The 23,679-nt window shown below is 43.0% G+C and overlaps 2 protein-coding genes across 3 annotated transcripts; both read right to left on the bottom strand.

Moving 5' to 3' along the window:
* Window positions 1-5,009: 5,009 nt before the first annotated feature.
* On the bottom strand, window positions 5,010-10,451 carry LOC118387993 (T-box-containing protein TBX6L-like). Of its 2 annotated transcripts, XM_052460694.1 has the most exons (9): window positions 10,221-10,451; window positions 10,022-10,127; window positions 9,615-9,717; window positions 8,719-8,883; window positions 7,886-8,032; window positions 7,696-7,772; window positions 7,530-7,609; window positions 7,202-7,439; window positions 5,011-6,851 (listed from the first exon to the last, which is right to left on the bottom strand). In XM_052460694.1, the coding sequence occupies exons 1-9, from the start codon at window positions 10,234-10,236 to the stop codon at window positions 6,377-6,379; spliced, it is 1,407 nt and encodes a 468-aa protein (XP_052316654.1). In that variant the 5' UTR covers window positions 10,237-10,451; the 3' UTR covers window positions 5,011-6,376. The 2 variants fall into 2 exon arrangements, with proteins under 2 accessions (XP_035632745.1, XP_052316654.1); XM_035776852.2 differs by having other exon boundaries at window positions 5,010-6,851; window positions 10,022-10,451.
* Window positions 10,452-19,730: 9,279 nt separating this feature from the next.
* Window positions 19,731-23,394, bottom strand: LOC118387489 (phosphoglycerate mutase 2-like). The gene is made up of 3 exons (XM_035775905.2): window positions 22,895-23,394; window positions 21,871-22,051; window positions 19,731-20,262 (listed from the first exon to the last, which is right to left on the bottom strand). The coding sequence occupies exons 1-3, from the start codon at window positions 23,309-23,311 to the stop codon at window positions 20,093-20,095; spliced, it is 768 nt and encodes a 255-aa protein (XP_035631798.1). The 5' UTR covers window positions 23,312-23,394; the 3' UTR covers window positions 19,731-20,092.
* Between the last annotated feature and the right edge of the window lie 285 nt (window positions 23,395-23,679).

The raw sequence follows: 23,679 nt of genomic DNA, 5'->3' as shown, positions 1-23,679 counted from the left end.
AACGTTTGGACACACCTACCCAGAGTTTTTGTTATTTGGACTATTTTCTACATTGTAGAATAATAGTGAAGGCATCACAACTATGAAATAGCAGATATGGATTCATGCAGTAATCAAAAAAGTGTTAAACAAATCAACGTATGTTTTATATTTGAGATTCTTCAAAGTAGCCACCCTTTGCCTTGATGACAGCTTTGCACACTCTTGGCATTCTCTGAACCAGCTTCATGAGGTAGTCACCTGGAATGCATTTCAATTAACAGGTGTGCCTTGTTAAATGTTCATTTGTGGAATTTATTTCCTTCTTAATGCGTTTGAGCCAATCAGTTGTGTTGTGACAAGGTAGGGGTGGTATACAGAAGATAGCCCTATTTGGTAAAATAAGTCCATAGTATGTCAAGAACAGCTCAAATAAGCAAAGAGAAACGACAGTCCATCATTACTTTAAGACATGAAGGCCAGTCAATACGGAACATTTCAAGAACAGATAAATGCTTCACAGAGTTCAAGTAACAGACACATCTCAACATCAACTGTTCAGAGGAGACTGTGTGAATCAGGGCTTCATGGTCGAATTGCTGCAAAGAAACCAGTACTAGACACCAATAAGAAGAAGAGACTTGCTTGGGCCAAGAAACAAGAGTAAAGGACATGAGACCGGTGCAAATTTGTCCTTTGGTCTGGAGTCCAAATTTGAGATTTTTGGTTCCAACCGCCGTGCCTTTGTGAGACGCGGTGTGGGTGAACTGATGATCTCTGCATGTGTATTTCCCACCGTAAAGAATGGAGGAGGAGGTGTTATGGTGTGGGTTGCCTTCCTGGTGACACTGTCTGTGATTTATTTAAAATTCAAGGCACACTTAACCAGCATGGCTACCACATCACTCTACAGTGATACGCCAATCCCATCTGGTTTGGGCTTAGTGTGTGTGTGTGTGTGTGTGTGTGTGTGTGTGTGTGTGTGTGTGTGTGTGTGTGTGTGTGTGTGTGTGTGTGTGTGTGTGTGTGTGCGTGCGTGCGTGCGTGCGTGCGTGCGTGCGTGCGTGCGCGTGCGTGTGCGTGCGTGCGTGCGTGCGTGCGTGCGTGCGTGCGTGCGTGCGTATATGTATGTGCGTGCGTGCGTGGTGCGTGCGTGCGTGCGTGCGTGCGTGCGTGCGTGCGCGCGTGCGTGAGCGTGCGTGCGTGCGTGAGAGAGCGTGCGTGCGTGAGAGAGAGAGAGAGAGAGAGACAGAGAGAGAGGAAACACTTTATTCACCTTCAAACAAAGGAAGGTAACTCTTTGTTGTATGTCTCGCCTATGTTTTGATGTCCTTTCCTCACCCCTGCCTTCATACTCTCTCAAATCAAATCAAATTGCATTGGTCACATACACATATTTAACATATGTTAATGCGGGTGTGGCGAAATGATTGTGTTCCTAGCTCCAACAGTGCAGTAGTATCTAACAATTCACAACAATACACTCAAATCTCAAAGTAAAATAATGTAATTAAGAAATGTATAAATATTAGGATGAGCAATGTCAGTTGTGTATTCATTAATGTAGATTAGAATACAGTATATACATATGAAATGACAAAAACAGTATGTGAACATTATTAAAGTGACCAGTGTTCCATTATTAAAGTAACCAGTGGTCCATGTCTATGTACATAGGGCAGCAGCTTCTAAGTTGGAGGGTTGAGTAATGTGGTGGTAGCCAGTTAGTGACAATTCAGGGCAGGGTACTGGGTGATGGGCTGCTAGTGATGGGTATTTTACAGTCTGTAAAATCACAATAAAATAACAACAACAAGGCTATATGCAGTGCATTCAGAAAGTATTCAAACCCCTGGACTTTTTCCACATTTTATTAAGTTTCAGCCTTATTCTATAATGGATGACATTTTTTTCCCTCATCAATCTATACACAATACCCCATATTGACAAAGCAAAAACAGGTTTTTAGAATTTTCCGCAAATGTATAAAAAAAACATTACTATTCACACCCTTTACTAAGTACTTTGTTGAAGTACCTTTGGCAGCGATTACAACCTTGAGTCTTCTTGGGTATGTCCTGTTGGAAGGTGAACCTTCGCCCCCAGTCTGAGGTCCTGAGCACTTTGGAGCAGGTTTTCCTCAATGATCTCTCTGTATTTTGCTCGGTTAATCTTTTCCTCGATCCTGACAAGTCTCCCAGTCCCTGCCGCTGAACAACATCTGCACAGTATGATACTGCTTACCACCATAGTTAACGGGGCGGTATGCAAATGTAAGTGGGTTTAGGGTGTCAGGTAAGGTGGAGGTGATCCTTAACCTCTCTAGGGTACGTGTGACATGTATGTTTTGTTCGATAAAGTTAATATTTATATGCAAAAATCTCTTTACATTGGCGCATTGTTATGTTTTGCCTCCAAAATATCAGGTGAAAGTGCAGAGAGCCTCGTCAATTTACAAAAATACTCATCATAAATGTTGATGAAAATACAACTGTTATGCATGGAATTAAAGATATACTTCTCCAGCTTTGCACACTGCAACCGCTGTGTCAGATTTCAAAAAAGCTTTACAACAAAAGCATACCATGCATTATGTTAGGTCAGTACCTAGTCACAATAAACCACAGCCATTTTTCCAGCCACAGAGAGGAGTCACAAAAAGCAGAAATAGAGATAAAATTAATCACTAACCTTTGATGATCTTCATCAGATGGCACTCATAGGACTTCATGTGACACAATACATGTATGTTTTGTTCAATAAAGTTAATATTTATATCCAAACATCTCTGTTTACATTGGTGTGTTGTTATGTTTTGCCTCCAAAACATCCAGTGAAAGTGCAGAGAGCCACGTAAATTTGCAGAAATACTCATCATAAATGTTGATGAAAATACAACTGTCATGCATGGAATTAAAGATGTACTTCTCCTTAATGCAACCGCTGTGTCAGATTTCAAAAAAGCATTACGGAAAAAGCACACCATGGAATAATAGTACAGCGCTTAGAGGCCAAAACAAGCAATACAGATACCCGCCATGTTATGGAGTCAACAAAAGTCAGAAATAGCGTTATAAATATTCACTTACCTTTGATTATCTTCATCAGAATGCACTCACAGGAATCCCAGTTCCACAATAAATGTTAGTTTTGTTCGATATAAAGTCCATCATTTATGTCCAAATATCTCCTTTTGTTCGCGCATTTAGTACAGTAATCCAAATGCGCAGGCACTAGGTCCAGACAAAGTCCAAAAAGTTATATTACAGTTTGTAGAAACATGTCAAACGATGTATATAATCAATCTTAAGGATGTTTTTATCATAAATCTTCAATAATGCTTCAACCAGAGAATTCCTTTGTCTTTAGAAATTAAAGGGAACGGAGCTAACTCTCACGGGCGCGCACCTAACTGAGCACATGGCCTTCTGGCAGACCCATGACTCAATCAGCTCTCATTCTCTCCCACTTCACAGTAGAAGCCTGAAACAAGGTTCTAAAGACTGTTGACATCTAGTGGAAGCCTAAGGAAGTGTAATATGACCCCATAGACACTGTATGTTGGATAGGCTAAGACTTGAAAACCTACAAACCTCAGATTTCCCACTTCCTGGTTGGATTTTTTCTCAGGTTTTTGCCTGCAATATGAGTTCTGTTATACTCACAGACATAATTTAAACAGTTTTAGAAACTTCAGTGTTTTCTATCCAAATCTACTAATAATATGCACATCCTAGCATCTGGGCCTGAGTAGCAGGCAGTTTACTCTGGGCACGCTTTTCATCCGGACGTGAAAATTCTGCCACCTACCCCCAAAGAAGTTAACTCGCCACTCATAGCACTTCATGATGACAGAAGTGAGTGCTATTGGGTGATAGTCATTTAGTTCTGTTACCTTTTCTTTCTTGGGCACAGGAACAATGGTGGACATCTTGAAGCCAGTGGGGACAGCAGTCGCCTCATCTCCACTCTGGTCCATTCATTTGTCCTGTCCAGGGAGAGGAATCCAATTTTCTACTTGGTTGACTTGATCAAATGCAGCAGAAAGCACCGAACGAATGATGGGGTCTATTTTTTGCCCGTTTTGATTACACACGGAGAGCTTAACCGCTCAGGCTATTGTCAGGCTAGGTACAGCTAAAACAGATTGTTTTGTTGGCACAATGAGACTTGAAATGGTCCTGGACAATCACAACCATTGTCTGTAATCAGGTAGCTGTCACTCACAGTCTTTGCATGGGCTTCAGTCCAATAAATCATATCATATCACATTTTATTGGTCACATACAGTACACATGGTTAGCAGATGTTATTGCAAGTGTAACAAAATGCTTGTGCTTCTAGTTCTGACCTGACAGTACAGCAATATCTAACAAGTAATATCTAACAATTCCACAACAAATACCTAATACACAAACATCTAAGTAAAGGAATGGAATTAAGAATTTCTAAATATATGGATGAGCAATGTCAGAGCGGCATTGGCTAAGATGCAATAGATAGTATAGAATACTATGAGTATGCAAGATATGTAGACATTATTAAAGTGGCATTATTAAAGTGACTAGCGTTCCATTTATTAAAGTGGCTAATGATTTCAATTCTGCATGTAGGCAGCCGCCTATCTGTGCTAGTGGTGGCTGTTTAACAGTCTGATGGCCTTGAGATTGAAGCTGTTTTTCGGTCTCTGTCCCAGTCCCGGTGGTTGGTGTCCTTGATGATCTTTTTGGTTTCCTGTGACATCGAGTGCTGTAGGTGTCCTTGAGGGCAGGTAGTTTGCCCCCGGTGATGCGCTGTGTGGACCGCACCACCCTCTGGAGACCACTGCAGTTGTGGGCGGTGCAGTTGCCGTACCAGGCGGTGATACAGCCCGACAGGATGCTCTCAATTGGGCAATAATACTTTTCTACCCAGTTTATCTTCTGTGAATACGTTTTCAGGACTTTTGTGCAATTTAGCTGAAGCTAATATATAATACAATAACTTCCAAATCGTTCATGAATATTTAATTTAAATGTTTGGATAGAAATACATTGTATTCATTGCATTGCAGCTCTTTACATTATAAAATAGGTCTGACCACTTTTTGAGAGTTGGGATCCAATTCCATTTTTGGACCACTTCCATAAACTCCATGTCCACTTAGATTTCCTGAATGAACTAACACTATCTTACTCATCTTCTCTCAGGTGTAATTTCAACCATCTCCACAGTATATACAGTAGGAGGACGAGGAGACGTGGAGCTTTATGTTAGGCCCACTGACCCTGGCCTTGTGTAGAACGTGCTCCCAGAAGCCCTATCGGCTAGTTGCAGACGGTCTCTCTCTCTTGGTTAAATATTTGCGGCAGACTTAACAACCCGGCCAGCCTTATGATCATCTCTCTCCCCCTTGCTCTCTTTTGTCAGGTCTAGGTTTTACAGAGGTAAAGACTAATCTTGGTTCCCTTCTATGTCCGTCTGTACTCTGCGTTGCCAACTATCATATGACAATGACTCCCTTCTGTGGGAGTGAAGGACTGACCTCTGCGTCCCTCTGTATCTCTTCTTCCTGCAGTGTCTCCTGGGAAACATTGACTTCCCTTGGATCACTTATGGCTTGTGTGAAAAGAGTTGTAATATTCACAACATGTATGATAAAGATTCATGTTTCTATATGGGAATATGAGTTGATTCTGAATTGTATTTATTTTGGAATATCATGACATCATTTCCCACTGGTCAAAAACTAGTTGAATCAACATTGTTCCCACATAATTTAAACCAAAAATGCAATGTGATGATGCTGAATCAACGTGGAAACGGATTGGATTTGGGGGGAAGTCATCAACATAAGGGAATTTCGCATTTCTTTAACCTAAATCCAGTGACATGGTGAAATATTTTGTTTATTTCACATTGAATTCACTTTAGTTGACAACTCAACCAAATCTAAATCAAAACATATTAATCTGACGTCTGTACCCAGTAGGTTTGGTTATATTCTGATCTCAATTATCACAAACACACATACTTTACATGCATCATACAAGCATGAACGTCCACACACATTTAAAGGCAGTTCATATGGAGCACCAGCACTGTAGGAGAGCAGGTTCAGCCCATTAAGTCCAGTATATAGCATTGACATAGCATTCTGCTCTTTCAGCTGAATTTGACTGCAGGCCTGACTAGACTGGGAACAGCAAATGGCACACACCCCTCTTGACACACATAGCAGAGAACAAGTTCAAAGAACACACATTAAGATATCTTTGTTTGGACCTCATGCACAAATATCACCAACTTTTCCTCTCTGAAACTTTTCTGAAATGTCCCAAGTATCTTTCTTCACAATGTGAAAGCCCGCTCCTTCGCTTTGTGAGTTTGAGTCAGCTATTCTGATCTGTTTGTCAGATCAGCTTGATTGTCCAAACTGAAGTTCTGGCTCCAGCTCCACTCTGCCACTATGTTGCGATGATGATAAAAACTGAGTTGGGAGGGTGCCCTGGTCTGTGGTCATCGTTTGACTGGTGAGGAAGGGCCGGTGGTGAGGAAAGTATGGTCCAGAGTACTGTCCAGTACCACACTCAGCCCACTGACCCATACCCTGGTCAGTGGAGTAGTGGCCATAGAGGGGGTAACTGTAACCCAAATGCACAGGGTAGGTTTTGGAGGACATGGGCAGATGGACCGGGGACACTCTGTAGTCCTGGGGCATGGCTGGAGCCAAGGTGTGGTGGTGGTGACCCATGTCCCTGACAAGGACAGGTCTGGTAATATTCTGTCCAGGGACAGTGGCTACATCTGGGACGTGAGACTCATAGCTGCGCCTGCATTCACCATCCTCCGCTATAGAGGAGGGAGAGAGAAGTCTGCCATTCTCAACCGATCTGGAGACAATGAGAAATATGGAGTGGGTTACTGATATGAACTGCTAGTTGTTGTTGCCATCATGACATCAACCCACAAATGAAATCAGTCACTTTACTTTTTCATGCCCAGTATGGAGGTGTCCACTTCCTGCATCATAGATGCCCTGTTAAGTATAGCCATGAGTCACTGAATGTTCCATTGGCATAACGGGTGCTGTTTCTGCATATGTTAGTTCTCATGTGGGTGTGCAGGCTGTTAGAGTGACTCTCTAAATGAGTGTGGTGTGTCAGCCTTGGGTTTCTTTAAAAACAATGGAAGTCAAGGTGTAATTTACAACGTGTGAGTGTTCCTGCTGGTTGTACAGTACCTGCATGGTTGGTAGGACATAGATGCAGGGCCAGGCACCATCTGCTCCTCAGTACTGTATTCCTGACTGTGGTCGTGGAGCTCCAGTATTTCAGTGTGCAGGCTGTGGCTCTGAGACAGGTCCTGTTTCAAGGCCCAGGGGGACAAGAGATCCTCCTTACCCAAAACCACATTCTCTGTGGCTCCTAGGGTCATCCTCTGTTCTTCTAGCTCACAGTTTAATTTTGGCGTCTGGAGGTCTGTAGGGAAAACGGTTTTGCATCAACGAGACTGCCAATAGGCTGGCAACCATTTACATTATAACAGTGTCAAATATTGTTGACTGGTACCTGGAGGACTTTGGTTTCCTGGATCGTTGTCTTCTTTGGCTTTCTTTGTAGCATTCCCAGGACTCTTGTTGGATCGACACCTATGGGGGAAAAATGACATGTAAATAAATATGCTATCGCTTGTATTCTCACATGCACCAAGTGTTATAGTTCTAATAATATATACCTCTTGCTATGAGTACGGGTGTGTTCCCCTTTGAATCCCTTAGCAAAGGGGTTGTGGTCAATCTTCAGTTTAGCGATCTGAAAGCAGGAGTAGAGATGAAGACATTAGATTAGGTTAAACACATTCCCGAAAAGAGAATTATGTGGGTGTGCCATTTGTATGTTCTTAGCACGTGAGTTTGTAGATGGACCTTAGTGTTCTGGTAGGCAGTGACTGCAGTGAAGGAGGTCTCAGGGAAGGAGAAGGAATGGAAGTGTCCCCAGCATACACTGTACAGACTGTCAGCCTGGACCACAGAGAAGCGTGGGATGTAGTGATGCATAGAGTGCAGGATGATCTGGGGACAGAACAGATACAACACAGGTGGAGTGAACTAACAGCATTGTTTCCTCTAATAGCTATATTTGGAGTTCCATCTTTGTTGCCTAGTCTCAATAAAAGTAAAGTGGACATTGTAGCGTTTGCCTCCCTTATAGCCCGCTGGCAGATCTTGCTTAACTGGGAATCCTTCAAACCTCCCACTGCATCATCCTGGTTGAAAGATCTAATGTCTTTTCTACACTTAGAAAAAAAATGAAATACACTCAGAGGATGTACTCATAACTTTTTCTTGAGATGGCAGCCTTTCATTTCCTTTTTTGAACAGTTGCCTTCTATTGTTCAGGAGTAAGAATTTTGGCCAACGGGATACGGAAGGGTGTGGGAAGGAAGGGATAGTGATGTTTTTTTATTTTTGTGTATGTGTACTTGTGTGCATATTTATATATTATTATTTCCAATCGTAAATGGATTTTATTTTTGTATGCTGCTTTTGTTGTTAAAGGGACAGCGTTTCTATAAGTATAGAGGGATAAAATTATGTATCTGTTCAATTTGTCATTTGTATTTCTTTATATGCCCCATAAAATATTTAAAAAACATTTAAAAAACTAACTGTATTGTTTATCGATAGTACAACTGTATACTCTCCGACTGTGAGGCGTGGGCTGGGGATCCAGTAGAGAAGGAGATGGGTTTACTTACATGGCCGTGCTGGTCCAGAGTATTGTTGGTGAGTTTGAGCTTGAGGAAGGACACAGATTGCTTCATCCAGTAGGAGCCCGGGGCGGGGGAGTCCGGATGTACGTACGTCCGACACGGGAGTTGGGGCTCGGCTTTCCCAGCCATGTCCCACTGGCCCTTATTCCACTACAGAGACAGAGAGCAGGGGGAGGGGATGTGGTTTACCCAGGTGTGAAACAAACTCCAAGACAAGACTCGACATTTAGACACCACAAGAACTCACATTTAACATACATTTAAGTCATTTAGCAGACGCTCTTATCCAGAGCGACTCACATACCCTCAGTCTCTACAATGAGATATGTAAGGAATCTATGGTGCATATCACTGCATGTTGAGTAGTATAATGTAGGTATGTACACCATTCCATATAATCTACCAACATTTTTACTTCAACTGCTATAACAAAGGAAAAACTCTCTCTCGGTAGAGCCATTTGGTCAAAAGCAACAGTGTACTGAGGGGAGGGCCAGTGGATGCATGGAGGGGTGATTGCTCCCCATTCACTTTGATTAGAGCGGGGGGAGTTGGAGGTGGGGTGCTAAATGGCTGGACCTCCAGTCGGGGGTAGAAAAACAGGAAGTAGTAATGGTCTTTGATATGCAGTGTGTGTGGTGATTGGCTGGGTGTTAGTGTGTCACTGTCTGGACTGTATGCAGACTGACTGCTGGGGTTGATATGCAAGCTTGTCTTTTACTTAATCTCGTTGTTTCCTTTTAAAACAATGCCTGACTATATTCCAAATTGTGACACGTTTGGCTTATCAATATGACCTTTCCCAAATAGAAATGTATTGTAATGTGTGTATAATACATGATATATGATGCATTATAGAAGGAAGGTGGACATGTTCTTACCCTGTATCTGAAGTTGTCCACAGGAACCATATCCACCATGAGGACATAGTTGGCATAGGGTTGGAGTCCAGATAGACTGACTTTGCAGTGAGGAAACATCCTCCTGATACACACAATCCCACACAAATGGTATTATATTCTCAATTCCTGACCAAAATGCTGTGCTCTCTCGTTCTTACACAAGAAAAAAAGCATACTAGCAGCAGAGACAGTTTCACTGCATTGCTAAAGCTACAGAATTGCAAGAAATGTACTCCTCAGTGCACACACCTCAATTATGTTTTGTCGATTTACATATCAGAAATGAATGGGATATGGGAGACATGGGATGTGCTCAGTCAATGGCTTGTTTGGAGATGGCACCAGCCATGATGATGATGATTGATTTGACAACAACAGTATCTTACCGGCCATGTTTGGTGATTATCATCTCAGTTGCTAGGTTGTGGAAGGACTTCCAGAGGTCAGACTTCTCCAGGGTCATCCTGACGTTTCCATGGTGGTAGGGGTCAGCTGTAAGGGGGGACGGGGTCATCATGTTGCTGTTGCTCTCTTGCCAGACCACTGACTCACTAATCTAGTAAAGGTTGAAAAATATATGCTTACCAGATACATGCTGCATTGCCTGCAGAGTCCACTACAATGGTCAAAGTGAAAATCAAGATCAAATTCCTTATCCAAATCTGTGTACTGATCTCGCTAGAATCAGACCAACATCACCGTGATAATACTATGAGAGGGGCTGTGGATTTAGTGGTGGCCCTTAGATTATGCAAAGTGTAGTATCAATCTCTTCTTCTTAGTAATGTCGATCTCAAAACTTGCCTATCTGTATCCTCAGCTTGTGGAGTTAGAGTGACTGACCTCTGGAGTTCATTAGTGAGCCAAGAAGGGGAAGGGCCTGTGAGGATAAAGTAGGTGTGGTTACAACAGAGTGGTGTGGGGGGCCTTTGCCTAGTTTCTAATCTTTGAAGTGCCCCATCAGGCGAGGGGGTGGGAATGGAGGGGGTGGACATACTGTGGTGTTGTGCAGAGATAGCTGCCTGAACATTACCTTTTGTTTCGAGAAAGGGCTATAGCTTTTGTTTTCAAACTGCAAATGCAGCCAACACGTTTGTAGAGTCACAAGCTTAATGTAGTCATTGCATGCTAAGAATATAAGACGAAATACTAAACTTTTGACTACTTTAATGCACTATAGGTGAATAGGTTCAAATACTTATGACTTATTCAAATGAGTGGACTAGATACATGAAGTACTTTCATTTCTAAATGGTGAAACATACACTAACGTTCAAAAGTTTGGGGTCTTTTTGAAATATCCTTGTTTTTGAAAGAAAAGCTAATTTAAATATAAATTTAAAAAACATCAAATAATATCAAATTGATCAGAAATACAGTGTAGACATTGTTAATGTTGTTAATGACTATTGTAGCTGGAAATGGCCAATTTTTATGGAATATCTACATAGGCGTGCAGAGGCCCATTATCAGCAGCCATCACACCTGTGTTCCAATGGCACATTGTGTTAGCTAATCCAAGTTAATAATTTTAAAAGAATAATTGATCATTAGAAAACCCTTTTGCAATTATGTTAGCACAGCTGAAAACTGTTGTGCTGATTAAAGAGGCAATAAAACTGGCCTTCTTTAGACTAGTTGAGTATCTGGAGCATCAGCATTTGTGGGTTCGATTACAGGCTCAAAATGGGTACAAACAAAGACTTTCTTCTGAAACTCGTCAATCTATGCTTGTTCTGAGACGTGAAGGCAATTAACTGCACCTTAGATTGCAGCCCAAATAAATGCTTCACAGAGTTCAAGTAACAGACACATCTCAACATCAACTGTTCAGAGGAGACTGTGTGAATCAGGCTTTCATGGTCGAATTGCTGCAAATAAACCACTACTAAAGGACAGCAATAAGAAGAGACTTGCTGGGCCAAGAAACACAAGCAATTGACATTAAACCGGTGGAATCTGTCCTTTGTTCTGATTTGAGATTTTTGGTTCCAACCGCTGTGTCTTGTGAGACACGGAGTAGATGAACGGATGATCTCTGCATGTGTGGTTCTCACCGTGAAGCATGGAGGAGGAGGTGTGATGGTGTGGGGGTGCTTTGCTGGTGACACTGTGTGATTTATTTAGAATTCAAGGCGCACTTAACCAGCATGGCTACCACAGCATTCTGCAGTGACATGCCATCCCATCTGGTTTGTGCTTAGTGGGACTATCATTTGTTTTTCAACAGGACAATGACCCAACACACCTCCAGGCTGTGTAAGAGCTATTTGACCAAGAAGGAGAACGATAGAGTGCTGCATCAGATGACCTGGACTCCTCAATCACCCGACCTCAACCCAATTGAGATGTTTTGGGATGAGATGGACAAGCAACCAACAAGTGCTCAGCATATGTGGGAACTCCTTCAAGACTGTTGGAAAAGCATTCCTCATGAAGCTGGTTGAGATAATGCCAAGAGTGTGCAAAGCTGTAATCAAGGCTAAGGGTGGCTACTTTGAAGAATCTCAAATATAAAAATATATTTTAATTTGTTTAAGACTTTTTTGGTTACTGCATGATTCCATATGTGTTATTTCATAGTTTTGTTGTCTTCACTATTATTCTACAATGTAGAAGATAGTACAAATAAAAACATACATTTCAATGAGTAGGTGTGTCCAAACTTTTACTGGTACTGTATGTTCGTCAAACATCTCATTCCAAAATCATGTGCATTAATATGGAGCTGGTCCCCCCTTTGCTGCTATAACAGCCTCCACTCTTCTGGGAAGGCTTTCCACTAGATGTTGGAATACTGCTTGGGGGACTTGCTTCCATTCAGCCACAAGAGCATTAGTGAGGTTGGCAGTGATGTTGGGCGATCAGACCTGGGTCTCAGTCGGCTTTCCAATTCATCCCAAAGGTGTTTGATGGGGCTGAGGTCAGGGCTCTGTGCAGGACAGTCAAGTTCTTCCACACTGATCTCAATAAACCATTTTTGTATGGACCTCGCTTTGTGCATGGGTGCATTGTCATGCTGAAACAAGAAATGACCTTCCCCAAACTGTTGCCACAAAGTTGGAGGCACAGAATCGTCTAAAATGTAATTGTATGTTGTAGCTGGAACTAAGGGGCCTAGCCCGAACCATGAACAACAGCCCCAGACCATTATTCCTCCTCCACCCATTTCAAGAAGCTCAGTTCTTGTGCTGATGTTGCTTCCAGAGGCAGTTTGGTTTTGAGTGTTGCAACCGAGGACAGATGGTTACACACTACGCACTTCAGTACTCAGTGGTCCTTGAGAAGGTCCTTTGTCAGGAAGGTGACCAAGAAACCGATGGTCACTCTGACTGAGCTCTAGAGTTCCTCTGTGGAGATGGGAGAACCTTCCAGAAGGACAACCATCTCTGCAGCACTCCACCAATCAGGCCTTTATGGTAGAGTGGCCAGACATAAACCACTCCTCAGAAAAAGGCACATGACAGCCCACTTGGAGTTTGCCAAAAGGCACATAAAGACTCTCAGACCATGATAAGCAAGAGTTTCTGGTCTGATGAAACCAAGATTGAACTCTTTGGCCTGAATGCCAAGCGTCACTTCTAGAGGAAACCTGGCACCATCCCGACAGTGAAGCATGGTGGTGACAGCATCTGTCACATAAGTTGACGCTGGACAGACAAAGCAGGTACGGGGAGTAAAACATTTAATGTGGAACGAGACAGTAACAGAATCATCAAACAGGTAACACGGACAAAAAACAATCAATGCAGCAGTGGGGAACAGATCTGGGGAACTGACAAATATAGGGGAGGTAATAAACAAATGATGAGTGAGTCCAGGTGAGTCCAATATCGCTGATGCGTGTGACGAGGGAAGGCAGGTGTGTGTAATAGATGATAGGAGTGAGGGATGCAGGGCAGCCTGGCGCCCTCACGAGCCAGAGGGGGGGAAGAGTGGTAGCAGACGTGACAGCATCATGCTGTGGGGATGTTTGTCAGCTGCAGAAACGGGGAGACTATTCAGGATTGAGGCAAAGATTATTTATTTATTTATTTCACCTTTATTTAACCAGGTAGGCCAGTTGAGAACAAGTTCTCATTTACAACTGCAACCTGGCCAAGATAAAGCAAAGCAGTGCGACAAAAACAACACCGAGTTACACATAAACAAACGTACAGTCAGTAACACAATAGAAAAATCTATATAGTGTGTGAAAATGTAGAAGATTAGGGAGGTAAGGCAATAAATAGGCCATAGAGGTGAAATAATTTCAATTTATCATTGACACTAGAGTGCTAGATGTGCAGATGATGATGTGCAAGTAGAGATACTGAGGTGCAAAAGAGCAAGAAAATAAATAACACTATGGGGGTGAGGTAGTTGGGTGGGGTATTTACAGATTGGCTGTGTACAGGTATAGTGATCGGTAAGCTGCTCTGACAGCTGATGCTTAAAGTTAGAGAGGGAGATATAAGTCTCCAGCTTCAGAGATTTTTGTAATTCGTTCCAGATGAAAGATGAACGGCGCAAAGAATGGAGAGATCCTTGAAGAAAACCTGCTCCAGAGTGCTCAGGACCTCAGACTGGGGCAAATGTTCACCTTCCAACAGGACAATGACCTTAACCACACAGCCAAGACAATGCAGGAGTGGCTTTGAGACAAGTCTCTGAATGTCCTTGAGTGGTCCAGCCAGAGCCCGGACTTGAACTCAATAGAACATCTCTGGAGAGACCTAAAAATAGCTGTACAGCAATGCTCCCCATCCAACTTGACAGAGCTCGAGAAAATCTGCAGAGAAGAATGGGACAAACTCCCCAAATACAGGTGTGCCAAGCTTGTAGCGTCATACCAAAGAAGACTTGAGGCTGCAATCACTCCAAAGGTGCTTCAACAAAGTACTGAGTAAAGGGTCTGAATACTTATGTAAATGTTATGTTTCATTTAAAAAAATAAATAAATTAGCAAACCTTTATTTTTGCTTTGTCATTATGGGTTATTGTGTATTGATTGATGAGGGGGAAAAAAACGATTTGATCAATTTTAGAATAAGGCTGTAACCTACCAAAATGTGGAAAAAGTCAAGGGGTCTGAATACTTTCCGAAGGCACTGTATAATAATACCCTAAAATAAAAGGTGACATTCTGTTCTGTCGCCTCATATGAAACATTTAATCTCAAATCCAAAATGCTTCAGTATAGGTTAAATATAAAATAAATAAATGTTTTTGACTGTTTTTGACTTTTGTTTTTGACATTTTGACCTTTCCAAATAAATATGGAGGGAAGCGTATGTAGCCTAGTACAGCTGATATATACTATCGGTCTAAAGTTTTAGAACACCTATTCATTCAAGGGTGTTTCTTTAGTTGGACTATTTTCTACATTGTAGAATAATAGTGAAGACATCAAAACTATGAAATAACACATATGGAATCATGTAGTAACCAAAAAAGTGCTAAACAAATCAAAATATATTTTAGATTTGAGATTCTTCAAAGTAGCCACCCTTAGCCTTGATGACATCTTTGCACATTCTTGGCATTCTCTCAACCAGCTTCACCTGGAATGCTTTTCCAACAGTCCTGAAGGAGTTCACACATGCTGAGCACTTGTTGGCTTCTTTTCATTCACTTTTGCGGTCCGACTCTGCGGTCCAAACCATCTCAATTTGGTTGAGGTTGGGGGATTGTGGAGGCCAGGTCATCTGATACAGCACTCCATCGTTCTCCTTCTTGGTAAAATAGCCATTACATAGCCTGTTGGTGTGTTGGGTCATTGTCCTGTTGAAAAACAGATGATAGACCCACTAAGCACAAACCAGATGGGATGGTGTATCACTGCAAAATGCTGTGGTAGCCATGCTGGTTAAGTGTGCCTTGAATTCTAAATAAATTACAGACAGTGTCACCAGCAAAGCACCCCCACACCATTACACCACCTCCTTGAGTTTACCCAAACGACGTCTCACAAAGACACGGCGGTCGGAACCAAAAATCCAATTTGGACTCCAGACCAAAGGACACATTTCCACCTGTCTAATGTCAATTGCTCATGTTTCTTGGCCCAAGCAAGACTCTTCTTCTTATTGCTGCTCTTATGTACAGGTATATTTGCAGCAATTCGACCATGAAGGCCTTAGCCTCTGCAGCAGAGTTAACTCTGGGTCTTCCATTCATGTGGAGGTCCTCATAAGGGCCAGTTTCATCATAGGGCTTGATGGTTGTTGCGACTGCACTTTCAAAGTTCCTGAAATGGTCTATATTGACTGACCTACATGTCTTAAAGTAATGATGGACTGTCAATTCTCTTTGCTTATTTGAGCTGTTCTTGTCATAATATGGACTTGGTCTTTTACCAAATAGGGCTATCTTCTGTATACCACCCCTACCTTGTCACAACACAACTGATTGTCTCAAACGCATCCAGAAGGAAAGAAATTCCACAAATTAACAAGGCACACCTGTTAATTGAAATTCATTCCAGGTGACTACCTCATGAAGCTGGTTGAGAGAATGCCAAGAGTGTGAAAAGCTGTCATCAAGGCAAAGGGTGGCTATTTGAAGAATCTCTAATATAAAATATATTTTGATTTGTTTAGCACTGTTTTGGTTACTACATGATTCCATATGTGTTATTTCATAGTTTTGATGTCTTCACTATTATTCTACATTGTAGAAAATTGTTAAAATAAAGAAAAACCCTTGAATGAGTAGGTGTTCTAAAACGTTTGACTGGTACTGTAACAAGTGTTTGGTATTGTGTGGTTTATTATAGGATAAGTCCAATGTTCACTCACAATAGTCTTCCTTACTCAAACTCTTGCCCCTCCCCAAGGTTGTTTCGAGGTAGAGAGCTCAAGGGGTATAATCCAGCCTTTGTCCTTTCCTTCCTGATGACTGTAGTTGTGTATTAAGTGGGGGAGTGGGGGGTTGAGCTATGTCTGCCCTTGACAATTAGCTATGTCTGCCCTTCACATAGGATTGCCCTTGACAATCCTATGTGGCCGTTGGCCCCCACAGATCTGGAGAGGGCCCCCATGGGTCCTAATGAGGTTGGCATTTAGCGGACTGTTAGCCGGGATGGGCAGAGGGAGGGGTTGGTGGGATGGAGGCTCCAGAGTTCTGATGTGCGATGCCCCCACCTCAGGGCCCTCCATCCTAGCTGTTTTGATCCCATGCGGCTCCTGTCTGGAGCTGGAGCACCCTCCCGAACCCCGGCTGAGGTCCATACACATGCTAAACACAAACAGAGAGCAGTGACAGAGGTATGTTCACACAATCCAGGCACATACTCTCTGTCGTTTAGACACACTATCATTAATGTTGGAGACGACTCCAGAAGTTGTTTCAGTCTCGGTTGTGTATATTCTGTTTGTGTTCATTATTCTGTGATACACTATTACTACACTGTTTTGGAGCACATATAAAATGGCCTGGGTTGGTAAGAAAGTGCTTTGAATAAACATGGTTTTTATTCTGAATATGTTACTATGTCTGTGTATCACAATTGTATGCTACATTTTAATAGCAGAAGGGTAGAGGGTTGAGGCCTTTGTATGTGGTAGATTTGGTGACTATTGTATCAAGAGTTGGTGCAGGGAGGGATAGAATTGAATACACACAGTGCTACATGGACCTCTCATAGGGATACAACAGAGGATGTAGAAAGAATGCATGACTCATGCCAGTGTGTCACTGTTAAACTCATTGTTGCAGAAGGTTTAGTATCGCTGGTTTACTTAACACCTCCAGCTTTAAGAATGTTCCAGATGGGAAAACTAGGATGACTCAGGTAGGCCTAAATACTCAGGTAAAACCAAGGTGTGTGTGTGCACGTGCGTGTGCATGTCTGTTGTACAGTAGCCTATGAGATGTTGAAGCATTGGAGTGTTCTGTTAGCCCCATCTGCCTTCCAGACAGGCATGTAGAGACACATCCCTACCGCTTAAATTCACCTCAGGAAGGTGGAATCTGTCTGAGTCTGTAGCATAGGTTTTCCCTATGACCTTTGCAACTATGTTACAGTATGCATGGCAAAAATGGTTATACTTACATACCTTTAGGGATGGAAGCATTTATTCATGTCAAAGAATTTAGACAACCTACAGTGTTTCCACATGAATAGTATCTGCAAACAAAATAATAACAGCACTGTCTGACACTGTCTTAATTAGAAGACCATTTCAAATCTGTGCTATTAGATTTGATGAGATCTACACTGAGATCATTGGAGCATTAACAGACTGGTCTCTTCAGATGCATTTTCTCTGCCGCAGTGAGCATCACTGGGGGAATAGCTCCCACTGGTGGATGCTGGTTGCATGGCAACCTGTTGGGCTCAGCCATTGAATTAGGAATGAGTACTTTTATAGGATCTCTATGGGCTCAGCTGCCTCTTGGTCCCCACACAGACATTTAGAACATGTTGAACCAAAACAGGTGGAAACCTAAACAACATGGAAATGGTCATGGAAAAGGGTCAATTGCAACTTGACTTTCATCTGGTGCAATCAACCCCTGGCCTTTTGGAAATGTTTCTGTGTCGTAGCCGTCTGCAGGTTGTCCCTTCTAAAATAAAAATGGCGATATGAAATAAAGATTGCAGTCACAGTGCAGTGAGTGGTTAGAGTAAAATAGGCTACTCTGTCCTTTATTCACTGAAGCCTTTACCATCCGATCTTGGCTTATTCAATTGGATAAAGATCAGATGGTGGCTTGAACATAGGTCAAGAAAAAGGTCAGTGTGCAACATCTCTACTGGATTGGGTTTCAGGACATTATCGTGAAATTTCATGAAATGGCAACACTTGTGTACTCTCCTTCTTACCACTAGAGGGTACCCTCATCTCTCCTATAGATTATAAATAGAATGTCTGTGACAGAGGCTGGTGGGAGGAGCTATAGGAGGACGGGCTCATTGTAATGGCTGGAATGGAATTTATGGAATGGTATCAAACACAAACATATGGAAACCACATTTCACTCCATTCCATTAATGCCATTCCAGACATTACAATGAGCTCCCCCTACCAGCTTCCTCTGGTTAATGGTATTTATCAGTCTCTGTATTTGACTGTTAGTAGCACTTAGCTTAGAGTAGCACGCTAACACATTCAACATTATAACCTTGTTTAATCTTTGAAAATGTGAGAAAAGACAGTCCTGTGGCTTGATATATGATTATTGGACTAAATAATTTTCACTTTAAATTAAGGATTTTATTCAATGCAATTAGACTAGATATAAATACCTATTTTTGAAGCAGGATTGATTGGAAAAGCTTCATTTAGACATGTAGATACATTATAGACATTGAAATAGAACATCTGAATGCCTGTCTAATAACCAGTTGGGTTGTAGTTGGGAATTTAATTAACTATTTTCTAATTAAAGAGTATAATTTGATTTAGCCACTTTAGACCAACCTTGTGTTTGGGATCAAGACTAGTCGGTGCAAAATGTTATCTTACTGCTGGCCCCCGCTCTTGGTTTGATAGAATATGTGTTCAATCTATCCTTTTAGTGCACCCTTCTCTGACCCAGTCTTCAAATCTCAGTACAGGTGGTAGTTGATTTGTCCATTAATGTTGCTGATTACATTAAGGTCTGGGTTTAGTCATTATTGATGGCCTTGAATTAGAACTATTGTAAAGGCATAATGAAAGTACCACACACATTGACTTAGTAGCTCACCCCTAAAACCCTTTACACACCCATCCACCCACACCCAACCTCACCCACACACACCCTCTCCCCTACTAAAAGTGGCCCTGGCCCTGAGCCAGCATACTCTGTCTGTACTGAGGAGGGACAGAGTCAGATGACGTGCTCCTGCACCATGGGAATGCTGCCAAAACAAACTCAGTGACCCTCCTCTCCTCCCCGCCACACTCCGCTCTGCCCCCTGGATAAGATTACACAGCACCGCCGCTGCCGTCATGATACCACTGAATTACCCATGAAGGGAGAGGAGGAAGAGCAGGTAATGGAGTAGTAGAAGAGAAGAGAAAAGGGGAAGTGAGAGAGGAAGGGGATGAAAAAGATTAGGCCCAAATGTAATATGAGGAAAAACATCAGAACCCAGGGGAAGAAAGATAAGAGCAGAAACCGGTGTAGACAAAAAGGTGGTTTCTTTATTTTTTGTGTCAGAGTATGGTGCCTTAACACAGGGCTTCACCAATCCTACAGTGGGACTGTGACACTCCACAAGAGTCTGTGTTTGTATGAGTGGACAAGACTTGTGCAGTACTGGTACCACCTGCACAGATCTATGGAACAATCACACCATATTTGGGTTTTATGATGTTCCCTCTCAGATACAGGTGGCAACACAGGGCATATTTCCACAACCAAAGAGAGCATTTATCCCAGGATGGAATGGACTGCAGGTGAATGGGGAGATGGAGGGAGTGGATGATAGTAAGGGATGGGGGGGGACAGTCACTTTCTCTCCCTCTTGACGTGTTCAGGCTAGCTTACTTCTTAGCCTTGCCCTGGGCAGCCACAGCCTCCATGGCCTTCTTCACGGTCTCGGCATCTCCTAGGAAAGCCATGGGCTTGACTGGCTTCAGATTCACGTCCAGCTCATACACGATGGGTATACCTGTTGGCAGGTTCAACTCCATGATGGCAGCGTCGGACATGCCTGAGACAGACAGACAGACAGACATGTTAGGAATGAACAGAGGATATGGTGGGAAATCCAGACTGAGCATTCATGTTCAAGGAAAGCAACATGATGCACTGTATTTGACTTGTATTCCCAGTGGAGGGGAAATCCTTTCTACGGATGTTAAGTACAGATTTGGGCTGGTTTATTTTTAGCTAGTACCCACTACACAGCTCTCTTTACAAAATAAACATTTGGTGCCCTTCAACAGGTGAGGTCATCCATACTCCTCTTTCAGGGGGGAAATAAGTAGCTTGTTCCCTTGCCCTTTCCCTGACCCTTCCCTCTGTCCTCGTCTCTCCCTCTGAAACCCTGTCTGCGTCACCCTGGTCCCACCACTCCTAGAGAATGCAAAGCCTTTCTGCAGAAAGGTCATGCCCGTAACGGACCTCACCCATGGCCTTTCCACTGTGTTGGTCTGCGCTCCAGGGAGAGAGCCACAGTTATTTATCGATTGCTGGTAATCTGGGAATGTGCGTGTGTGTACTCTATGTATGTGACTGGGTGCTTGTGATGTACCATGCCTATGGGTCCAGCTGTTACATTCTCAGTGACCCACAAACAATCAACAGCCTATTAGGAATTTACTGTGTACAGCCAGCCCCTACATCAGTGTAGGGGAGAGTGAGGTAAATTGAGCAATTTTTTTACATTCAGCATCACTACGTCAAGGGAAACATAATATTATTTCTAACAAAGATATCTACATATATTTCAGGATGTTGTGTGTAATTAGAATTCATGTATACATAACAGTTTTGAAAACAGCTTGTGCGGGGTACGTGGTAAGTTGAGCCTCCTTGGGGTAAATGGCTGAAGGTGTCCTGTGACAGTGGGTGATGGTGCTGGTAGGTCAAAGTTTAATTCATGGAATGGGGGTGTGGTATATTGTGTGTCTTAACATATACAGTAGATCTCTGTTCAATATCACTTATCCTTCCATTTCTTGACCAGTTGTCTGGGACAGGAATGTTGTTTCGATGTACACATTCGTAGGCAAGTTCTCTGCATTTGAGGCTACTAAAGCCCATTAAACTTGTCAACGAGATTCTTGATATGTTTAGCAAGTTCAGGCAGACTCCAGGTCATCAGATAAGACCATGTGTGCCTCTGCTACTCTATTATAGCCTCTCTTTCGCACAGGTGCATGTTCGTTTTCATTTTTGTCAATGTACCTCTTCAGTGTCATTCAGTCTATTTTATTTATCTCTTGCTGCTGCTCAAATGGACTTCTCTTTTTTCACTTCCTTGGCTGCTCTCTCAAGAACCTCAAGGGAGGCTAGATCCCCGCTTCAATCTGTGCAGTGGCTATGCATCTGTTAGATCTGTGTCGTGAGTGATGTTTGACTCCATGCCATACTGGACATGCCTTGTGAAACATTATCTCTAACCTTTTCCCTCAAGTACTCTCTCTCATTTCCAAGCGATCCCATGTTCCCTCCTGCCTTGTGTGTTTGTCATCTTCTATGTTAGTTGTACCACTCTCTCTCCATGTCCTCCCCTCTCCTCTCTCCCTTTCCCCCTTCTCGCCCCACCCTCGCTCTCTGTCTGTTACCAGCTAACACAGCAGCCCATAATACTCACCCTCTAAGTGCTTGACAATTCCGCGGAGGCTGTTGCCGTGGGCAGCAATGATGACGTTCTTGCCGGCCTTGATCTCAGGTGCGATGACATCGTTCCAGTAGGGCAGGGCGCGGGCAATGGTGTCCTTCAGGGACTCACATGTGGGCAGCTCACCGGGCTTCAAGCCCTTGTAGCGCCTTGACTGGTGGGAGGACAGAACAGCATGTTGAGTTACACCGCTCAAATGTATCATCATGTTGGGTTACACTGCTCAAATGTATCATCATGTTGGGTTACACTGCTCAAATGTATCATCATGTTGGGTTACACTGCTCAAATGTATCATCATGTTGGGTTACACTGCTCAAATGTATCATCATGTTGGGTTACACTGCTCAAATGTATCATCATGTTGGGTTACACTACTCAAATGTATCATCATGTTGGGTTACACTGCTCAAATGTATCATCATGTTGGGTTACACTGCTCAAATGTATCATCATGTTGGGTTACACTGCTCAAATGTATCATCATGTTGGGTTACACTGCTCAAATGTATCATCATGTTGGGTTACACTGCTCAAATGTATCATCATGTTGGGTTACACTACTCAAATGAATCTTCACAACAGCAGGTGCTGACAAGTGTGATGTAACATACTAGAGGTCTGCAAATTAAACCTGGCAGAGCTTACTTAGTAACTCAAGTGTACATGTTGCAGTTTTACAGTCCATGTTTAGGCTCATACAAGTAGTCATACATGAGAAGTCATAGAATTTAATTCAATGCTGTTCCATTCATTCAATGGTCTTTTACTTCAAATGAGACCTGCAGGTCTTAGTCTTGTAGATCTCCTGAGCAAGTCATAGATATCCTCATGTTGTCTGGTTTCCTTGTAAAACTTATGCATATTCTAGGGGAGTTTTACTTTTCAAAGTCATGTGTTATTATTCTATATCATCAATCACACACTTAAAACTTGAATCACAGGTGTGTTTTGTGTAGTACTAGCACCACCAATACTCCAACACCACTCCTCCTACCTCACTGATGATCTTGTGGTAGGCGTGGTTGTGTTCCATTGGGGGAGGGGGGGTGTCGAAGGAGCGACGCCAGATCTTGACCTGCTCCTCTCCATGCTTCTCGGCTGTCTCTGCCTTGTTAAGACCTGTCAGGCCACCGTAGTGGCGCTCGTTCAGACGCCATGTGCGGTACACGGGCAGCCACATCTGGTCTGTGCCTTCCAGGATGGTCCACAGGGTCTTGACGGCCCGCTTCAGCACAGAGGTGTGGCAGATGTCAAACTTCATGCCAGCCTCCTTGATGGCCTTAGCACCTCTCTTGGCCTCCTCCAGGCCCTTCTCGCTGAGCTCAGCATCAAACCATCCACAGAATTTGTTGTACTGGTTCCACTCACTCTCGCCATGACGGACGATCACCAACTTATGGGCGGTAGTCATGTTTAAGTTCCTTTAACCAAACACAGGAACCACAGCCCTCCCTTACAGTACACACACTCTGAGACCAACAGCCCCAAGTTACTCTTACCACACCTTTTATAGCACCCTGGAATGTGCCCTGTGTAGCTGCCAGTCCTCCACTGTTCTCCACCAATGAGGGCACTTCACCTTCTGATTGACAGCCATGCTCAGCCAATAGGGCAGGGCCTCCTGTGGGCTAGAGGGACATGTCCCAGCTGGGAAGGGCAGAGGTCAGGGATTGAGCCAAAATAGCAACATGACTTTTAAACTCAGAGCTGTGGAGTAAAAGTGTAAAGATCAGAGTAAGCTGCTGCTGCTGAGGCATTGTAAAGAGTCTGTAGAGTGTC

The sequence above is a fragment of the Oncorhynchus keta genome, chromosome 13 (assembly GCF_023373465.1).
Source record: "Oncorhynchus keta strain PuntledgeMale-10-30-2019 chromosome 13, Oket_V2, whole genome shotgun sequence".
Taxonomy (NCBI): Eukaryota; Metazoa; Chordata; class Actinopteri; order Salmoniformes; family Salmonidae; genus Oncorhynchus; species Oncorhynchus keta.
Note: the sequence above shows the minus strand (reverse complement) of the source record. Positions and strands in the feature narration are given on the sequence as shown.